The sequence below is a fragment of the Anopheles coustani genome, chromosome 2 (assembly GCF_943734705.1).
Source record: "Anopheles coustani chromosome 2, idAnoCousDA_361_x.2, whole genome shotgun sequence".
NCBI classification, from domain to species: Eukaryota; Metazoa; Arthropoda; class Insecta; order Diptera; family Culicidae; genus Anopheles; species Anopheles coustani.
The window spans coordinates 40634234-40643188 of record NC_071289.1 but is presented as its reverse complement, the minus strand read 5'-3'; the positions used below and the strand labels follow the sequence as shown (position 1 = coordinate 40643188).

Here is an 8955-nt window from a genome sequence, read left to right as displayed (position 1 = left end):
TACGAGAGGACTGACTATCCACGTACACATAAGGTAACAAGTCTCGCAAGCCCTTAACGGGCAGGCATGACCAACTAGGACGTTACGCCATGGAGAACCATGCCATTGTCTTCAAAAGAGGTCGTTTTGTTAAAATAAATCCAGTTTGGATTAATATAAATATGCTAGGAGATAGCAGTGCTTGGACAGGTCTACATATTCAGAAAATATTACTTACATATATATTCTTTGTTTTAATATCCGGCAACTATGCAACTGGAGATATAAAACCATTTTTTTTTAAATGTCAAAACAATCAAATGATTTTGGAGAATCTCATTCCTTAGATGAAAAAATTTTATTCTCTTTGACCATCCTACCGATGTTGGTGGATTATAAAAAGAAGGAGAACTGTTCATATGAATAATTTACACATAGTCCAGATAATAGTTTCTAGTGAATGAACATCTTTAAGTGAACAACAAATATCTGTTGTTTGTTGTTGTTTTAATAGAAATGAGGCTACAGTTACAATGCTTTTCCTACAGATCCTTCCTTCAATGCGTTTCAATCTGAAAACAAGATGAAAATTTTCTGATCGATAGAAAAAGTATAAGTATAGTGAATTGAAATTCGTTAAAAATAAATTACATTAGAAACTACCGACACAACTTGATTTGATGTGGGTTTCAAAGAACAAAAGAAAATATGTCCTGGTTGCTACTATAAACTTCCACATGTGAAGGAGGTAAATAAACAGATTCCAGTAAACAAACAAAATTGAATGAATCATTCTTACCGAATAACCGACTAAAGTAGTGCAACTTCACACGCGTTTGCCCACACAAACAAATTAATAGTAGGTAAATAAACTCACACATACACACACACACACACAATACTTTTATATGTCCAGCTCGCTCCAGCACAGAACATGGTTAATTTGAATCCGATTAACACCTTGCTGATGTCAAACGCCATTCTACTGTGGAAGATGTGAGGAAAACGTTGAATGTTCGCCACTTGTTTACAGTTTTACTCCACACTAGAGAAGCAACAAGCGTTCGAACTATCTACACTATATTGAAAGCAGTTAGCTCGTGAAGGAATGGATAAAATGATAAATTTGTTTACATAGTGTGTTTATTTATTTTTTTCTAAACGGAAAAGATAACAAGTAACTGGAAACATTCTTCCAGTAAAGTAAAAATAACAGCAATACATTATGCAAAAGCACTCTCCACTAGAATGCTGAGCAAAGGATATCTATAAAAGCCATCGATTTGGGTCAAAACGAGTGGATTACATTAAGAGATAACCGAAAACTAAAGATCGCTGCCCGCAGATTTAGTTGCCAAGAATAAGGAAGCTTCGTTTACATATCAACTGTGCTGCATCGTAATGTGCACCGTAGTTGGTTGCATATGTAGATGACATATTTTTCGTTTCCCATTGAAATCGGCGTTGCTAGGCAGCAGCTGTATCCAAGTGATCGTAAGATGGCGGCGTCGAGAGCTTCCTATTCAGAGATACATGGGGGGGCCTTCTTTCGAAGGTGATTTAAATTGTAAAATGTTTCACAGGGAGACGAGAAAAGAATTGAAAATTGCGTTGAAAATGTGCCCTCCCGCGACGCGAGGTGGCTCAAGTGCCCTTAAGAGTCCCGAGTCGCACTTTGAACAATTAGCTGATACATGGAAAAAACATTAACAGTCGAACGGAAGTGGCCAACCGAGGACACCAGCCATTGTCGCGTCTGTGCAAATGTCAACGTGCTTTGTGTAACATCTTTCCCTCGAAACAGCAGCTGACTCAGCACCGAGATCACGTGACGCACTCGAAGGCTGAAAGTGAAAACTTTGAAATTCTCATCCTACCGCTCGGCCTCCCAGCCGGCGCGTGCCACTAATCGAAACATTCATCTAACGTGCTGCTTTGATTATCCTTTTTGTTTCGTTTTAGGTCCTACATTCCTCATCCTCCCGCCAGCAGAACTACGCCTTCTGGAGGTACCGCTGACCGAATGAGCGCATGCAAACGCGAACGGGGCGACCACGGATCACGCGAAAGCTCAGCGGCCAAACACGGGCATACCGAGGGGTCACCAAACCAAGCCGCCCCCGAACCATCATCAAACCTTCCAAATCGCGGCAAGGTCGTTCGGCTAAAGTAGAACGCCGCCAACGGCAGCCAAGGTGGAAGTTGATTAGTCGCAACCTGCCGAGGCAGGAGCGGGAGCCGGGAATGGAGACGATTAAGAGGGAAAATATACAGCTAGGTGATAATAGGACGCTGGTGGCCACGATGGTGTCCGGCACGCTACCACTACCACCAATGACTGCGGCGCGTGGTCAACCCGGGACACCAACACCACAGGCAGCTGTTACCACGGGCAGCACTGAGGCGACGTCGACGACGACTACGACGTCGCCTTCATCATCGACATCGTTCGAGCTGGCCAACGAGACGGCAGCGAGCGACAAATCAGTTCATCCCCAGTCGCCGACTTCGCACCGTGCGTGGTTTCGGAAGTCCAACACCTGCGGCAGTCTGTACGTTCAGTGTGCCTGTGTACCGGAGGAACGCTCGAAAGAACCGGCCCCAATCTCGACCCAGAATCCACTGGTGGAGCCACCACGCCGCCAGACCCGGCCAATCTCGCTCTCAGATAAGGACATCCGTCGGGTTCGGCCAGCGGCACCGTTCGTACACCCGGACAGTCCGACGACCGTGTACGGAGCAGCGGGTGGTACGAAGGATGCCCTGCTGAGGGCGCTTCAATCCCGCACGTCCCCGCTCATTCCGACGGCTCAGACGGCGTCCGGCGACTACGAGATCCTGCACACGGCGGCAGCAGCACATTCCAAGCGCTTCTCAACTCCGACCATCGGCACCAACTACGCCTTCCATCCGGAGTTCGTACTTCAGAAGCTAACGGACCCGGTAGACGTGCAGGACGCGTCGAGGAACACCCGCCCGAGCGCGGCTAAGGTCGTGTTCAGGCAACGCAGCACCACCAGCTACACGGAGCTTGAGGACACCAGCAACGGACACAGCCACGAGGGGTCCAGTGTCGACGAGGAGAGCACCGTCCTCGGCCACGAGGAAACAAACAAATCCAACGAGAAAGACGACGACAGCCGTCAAAAGGAGGTTCCCCGAGGCGAACAACCGGGCGCCGATGCGAGTGCCTCCCGGGACGACACCGAGCGACACTGTCCGGTGGTGCTAATTGACACGAACGGCACCAGCGGGGGAGTGACCGGGGCGAAGGCAGCGAGTAGCGCGTGTGCCATCCCGGCCCGCAAGGGCATCGAGTCCCAGCTGCTGTACGCTGGTCTCGCCGGCAGCAAGCTTAGCATCTCGCTAGACAGTGGACGAGCGGTACACGAGCGGTTGGTGGCGGCGGCGGCAGCAGCGACCAGCGAAGAGTCGATCAGCGCCGAGAACAGCCCACCGAGTCCACCCTCGCTGCTACTCAGCCCGGTGATACCGTCGAAGTTCGACTGCTCCGCCAAGGAGTACCTCATCCAGTCCGGCATACTCGGTCCGATGGGCAATGGGTCGTCACTGCTCCTGCGCAAAACCTCCAAGATCGTACCGAACATCGACACGCCGGTCAAGGAGCGGGTAGGTGTACTGAGGTGTAGTACAGCGGAGGGAAGGTGATGAGATGCAATGTTAATTGCCCGACGAGTTCCTACCTCGGGCTCGCGAAAGGTGCTAAGTGCTCGTCTTTAAGCTGCTGCCTTTTTGAACCCTTCATCGATGTTTTGCACTAAACTAAACTCAGAGTGCTCCCAGAGTTTCATTCGATTTCGTGGAAAACAGTATTCACGAAGGAACAGTTGATTTGTTTACTGTTTATTAGTGATGGAAAATTGTGTTAGTGTCTTTCCAAAATTAGCATTTAAATGATTTTAATGGCGCTTAAATTAAAGTGAGTCTTTATCAGTGAAAATGTCGTTCACGTGGTGCCTTTTTAAATGGAGCAAATGGCTTGATCCAACTCTCGAGGAAATGGATTCCAAGACAATCAATTATCATCTACCAAAATACTTTCTTTGCTCAAATGCACAAAGCAGCTTCGCTACATACTATGTACCACAATGGAAATTGTCGTTTTGGAGTTGTTTTTCACCGTTATTAATGGTTTTCTGTTGATGTGAAAGTACTTCAGTTACTCCATTATAGTCAGAATTATTGTTTCAATCTTTTCCTTTTGGTTCCTTTAAATTATCCATGGCTAGGAGTTAGTTGCACAACCATTTTTGGAGTAAATTGTGAGTTATAATTGTTTCAAGACATTAAGTCTTGGAGCACAGTTCTTGTTTCAAGACCATTCTTAATTGAAGGTGGATCGAGTTTGGATGGACTTAAAGATGATATTAAAGCCGTTGTGTGACGAAGCCTTCGAACAATAGAATTCTATGTTTATTTTCTGTGACAGTTTTTTTAAATCATGTGTAGCAAAAGCATAATGGTATAATCTATAACTTAGCATCATAAAAAAAGTTACCCAAACGTTATTACACCTCGTTTTCCAATATTAGATAGTATTTTGATCACACAACAATTTTATTTAATGCAGTTGTTGATATATTCGCCAAAAAATCGTATAACTTGCGCAGTTAATAGCGCCTTGAAATCGTTTTGTAAATCATTTGGTTTCTTTCCCACAGATTCGCAAGAATTCGGTAAAGTTTTGGGGCAAGGTTTTGACGGAGGATCGAAGAAAATCACTCTCAGGCCGTTGTGACAGTCTTCAGTCGTACGGCAGCTCAATGACGGTCAGCGGTGAAGAGCCGAACACGCTGGAGGAGGAGATTCACAACTTACGGCGACTGCTAAGGGCGCGCGATGACGAAATCGATAAACTTCGTCGGGAAATCGACAAACTAAAGGTAGGTTAAAAGTTGCTTCGCCAGGCGTCCTTGGAGGAAGTGCTCTTGAAACGGTTCTCCTCACTTCCAGAGCGTGCTACAGCAAAAAGCCACCAACAGCCTGGAGCAACCGAATGTACCGCCTGGACATCAAAAGGCTGCACCAATCAGCCCGACCAGTACCCCGTCCTACAAGCGACAGCATGTGGCCGACGGCGAGCTACTGTCTAGCATTCAGGCAAACTACGCCATGGCCGGGCAACCCTTGTCGGAACTGTTCGGTACATCCGGCAACAGCTTCAAACTCCACCAGATGAAGTCCGTCAAGGGCATCACGCTGCAGGCGATGAAGAAGCAGGGCGTGTCGGGCGAAAGCTGCGACCTGATGGGCAGCCAATCGAGCGACATCAAGATACCGAAGTACAAGAAGGATTTCAGGTAAGCAAAGTCCCGGCGTCTCCTCGGTTAGCAGTCGCAGCAGCGTGGCAGCTATCTAATCGGAACCACCCTCTGTCGTCATAGCGCGAAGCAGCTGATCAAAGACGCAATCATGGAGAACGACTTCTTCAAAAATATCGACTCGCTCCAGATAAGGGAGATCGTCGACTCGATGTACAGCCGCGAGTACCGCAAGGGGGAGTACGTCATCCACGAAGGCGAGGCAGGCTCCCACCTCTACATATCGGCCGCTGGCGAGTTCGAGGTCATCAAGGATGGCAAGGTGCTGGGAGCGATGGGCCCGGGCAGGGCGTTCGGTGAGCTGGCGATACTCTACAACTGCACGCGCACCGCCTCGATTCGGGGTAAGACGATGGGGGGGAAAGATTCGGTACGCCCGGCCAACCCGGGGTGTGTGATTTAATTAACGTTAGCTAACAACACCTTCGTGATTCACTTCTTCTGCACCCGGCAGTGCTGTGCGATTCACGTGTGTGGGTACTGGACCGAAGAGTATTCCAGCAGATCATGATGCGTACGGGAATGCAGCGCATCGAGGAGAACGTGAACTTCCTCAAATCGGTACCTCTGTTGAAGCATCTTAGCAACGACGTGCTGACGAAGATAGCTGACGTCCTTGAAGTAGTAAGTAACAGCTTTCCAACACTTTTTCACTTTGGTCTAAAATTGCTTACTATTTGGATACTATTTTAGAACAGTTTCGATAAAAGTTGGGTTTCTTCAGCAGCAAAACACTGAAACGATCTTTCTAAAACATTTACTCAGGATTATTTAAAAATACTTCCTTCATCTGAATACAATGGGGTTATGCCTAATTTAAATAGATATGCTCATCATAAAACTGAACAAGGAAAGCCAAACTCATCATAATTTAGTACAAATACCCAAACAACCGAGACTGCATTCTATAACCCCTAAATGTAGGCTCAACGCAAAACTCAACGAAACTTGCAGCTAGAATATTGAAACGGACGCGTTCAAATGTTTTGTAAAGAAATACAACTAGTTTGGACAATTGAATAATTCGAATTATGGCGAAGATGCTGGCTTAATACGAATTATAGTTTGCATCGCAAAGATTTGATGCCTTTTCCCCTTTCTTCGATTTTTTTCCGATTGTTTTTAAAAGCTGCAAATGTGGCGTCTAATGGCAATTTCCCTTTCCAAAAGTACACTCCATTCTAATGACGGTGCATGACTTTGTTGCAGGAATTCTATCCAGCCGGTGCATACATCATCCGTCAAGGTGCCGCAGGAGACACGTTTTTCCTCATTAGCCAAGGAACGGTTAAGGTGACCCAACGACTACCAGGTACGTGCTGCTGGCAACGGTTCGCGAAACCAAAGGACCGTTTTCCGAACGTTCGTTGCTAACTGCATGTTGCAATTTCTTTTCCTCTTGCCCTCCCTGCCAGGCCGCTCGGTGGACGAAGAGATTCGCATACTCGTCCGTGGAGAGTACTTCGGGGAGCAGGCGCTCATTAAGGAGGACAAGCGGACGGCCAACATTATCGCCATGTCACCCGGTGTCGAGTGTCTCACGCTGGACCGGGAGTCATTCACCAAGCACATCGGCGACCTGTGCGAGCTGCAGGAGAAAAACTACGGCGACGAGGAGCGCGTGCTGGCCTTCAGAAATCTGGAGAATACCCATCCTTCGTTGGGCTCCTGCCAACCGGGTAAGTGTCTTCATACACCCTCATCTCGGTCGCTTGCTGACTTTTTCATCCCTCTTGTTTTTTTCCCAGAATTGATGGACGTCAATCTGTCCGATTTGGAGGTGGTCGGAACTCTCGGCGTCGGTGGATTTGGACGGGTGGAGCTAGTCAAGGTGGAACGTAATGGTGACACGCAGGTGTACGCGCTCAAGTGCATGAAAAAGCGCCACATCGTGGACACGCGGCAGCAGGAGCACATGTACAGCGAGCGGAAGATTATGCTGGCCTGTCAGAGCCCCTTCATCTGCCGACTGTATCGGACGTACAAGGACACCAAGTTCGTCTATATGCTGTTGGAGGCATGCATGGGCGGCGAAGTGTGGACGATCCTGCGCGATCGTGTCACGTTCGAGGACTCAACGGCTAAGTTTATCGTCGCCTGTGTCCTGCAGGCGTTCGACTTTCTGCATGCGCGAGGCATCGTGTATCGGGACTTGAAACCGGAGAACCTACTGCTGGACGCGAGGGGCTACGCCAAGCTGGTGAGTTTCCTTTTCACTTACACGATCGTCAATTCTGGATTTTTCTGTCATTTATATATTTCGTAAATAACATAAAAATGTTTGTTCAATTGTGAACTTTCATTGCTCATTGTCCCTACTATACTAAAGATGTACTAGACTTGAGCACAATTTGTAATAGCCAGCCGTCCTGAGTGGTAACATCTTGTTTTATAAAAAAAATATAATAAATCAGCAAGGCTGTAGTAGTTCTTAAATTTTATTTCAGGAAAGCTTAGTCTTGGCTTGGTTTTAAAAACCGTTGGTTTGATAAATTTGAAAAACAAATTTGGTCAAAAGATTGTACTTACCAAATGTACCAAAACAATCGTGGCAGTCAAAGTGGTAAAAATCTAAAAACCAACTTAAACGGTTCTAAATTTCATAGGGATAACTGTTTTAAAATGTTTATGTCATGAATTGAAATATTTTAAAATAGACCGTGGAAGAAAATATGCTAGATTTATTTATTTAACCGAAAAAAAACCCCTTGAGATGATGGAAGCATCGATTTTTATGATCAACTGTTAGAAACTAATTTCGTAAAAATAAAAAAATAAACGTTCTTTTATTTCCTCCATTCAGGTCGACTTTGGATTCTCCAAATTCATTGGTTACAGCAACAAAACGTGGACGTTTTGCGGTACGCCTGAGTACGTTGCACCGGAAATTATTCTCAATAAGGGTCACGACCGCTCAGTCGACTATTGGGCGCTTGGTATCCTGATTCACGAGCTACTGACCGGAATGTAAGCGTCGGCATTTGATGACCCATGCTAAACATTTGCCCTAGGGTGAAATTTGATTTCCATTTTACTTGCTTTTCGCAGCCCTCCTTTTACCGCGGCGGATCCGATGAAAACGTACAACATTATCCTGAAGGGAATCGACATGGTGAACTTCCCCAAACACATGTCACGTGCTGCGGTAAGCTTAATAAAGCGACTTTGCCGCGACGTTCCCTCAGAACGACTCGGCTATCAGCGAGGCGGAGTGCAGGACATTAAAAAGTACAAGTAAGTGTTTAGTGCGACGCTTTCGTTCGCGGAAGAGATTTTAACGAATGCAATCTCTGCTTTGCAGGTGGTTCCAGGGCTTCGACTGGGACGGTTTGGTTGCACTAACGCTCAAATCGCCTCTGCAACCTAACCTGCACGGACCGCTGGATATGTCCAACTTCGACATTTTCCCCAAAGACTTGGACATTCCGCCGGACGAGCAGTCCGGGTGGGATGCGGACTTTTAGAAAGCGAGCTTAACCCGACACCGGATAGAGGTGTCGCCCCCACACAAGATCAATCGATTGAATAGTGATATAATACGAGAAACAAACACAATCTGCAATACACGCTATAGCAATAAGTCGGTTGAAGCTGTTTTAGCAAACGTAAGCTTAATAAAATGGATCGTTATGTA

The 8955-nt window shown here is 46.7% G+C and overlaps 2 protein-coding genes across 2 annotated transcripts; both read left to right on the top strand.

The window, feature by feature from the left end:
- Positions 1-2223: 2223 nt before the first annotated feature.
- LOC131264400 (uncharacterized) lies at positions 2224-4892 on the top strand. The gene is made up of 2 exons (XM_058266704.1): positions 2224-3609; positions 4662-4892. Exons 1-2 carry the CDS (start codon positions 2224-2226, stop codon positions 4890-4892), a joined length of 1617 nt encoding a protein of 538 aa, XP_058122687.1.
- Positions 4893-5149: 257 nt separating this feature from the next.
- LOC131263145 (cGMP-dependent protein kinase, isozyme 1) lies at positions 5150-8889 on the top strand. Its single transcript, XM_058265301.1, has 8 exons — positions 5150-5300; positions 5385-5665; positions 5776-5945; positions 6531-6633; positions 6737-7521; positions 8125-8288; positions 8370-8555; positions 8623-8889. Exons 1-8 carry the CDS (start codon positions 5176-5178, stop codon positions 8783-8785), a joined length of 1977 nt encoding a protein of 658 aa, XP_058121284.1. The 5' UTR covers positions 5150-5175; the 3' UTR covers positions 8786-8889.
- Positions 8890-8955: the final 66 nt, after the last annotated feature.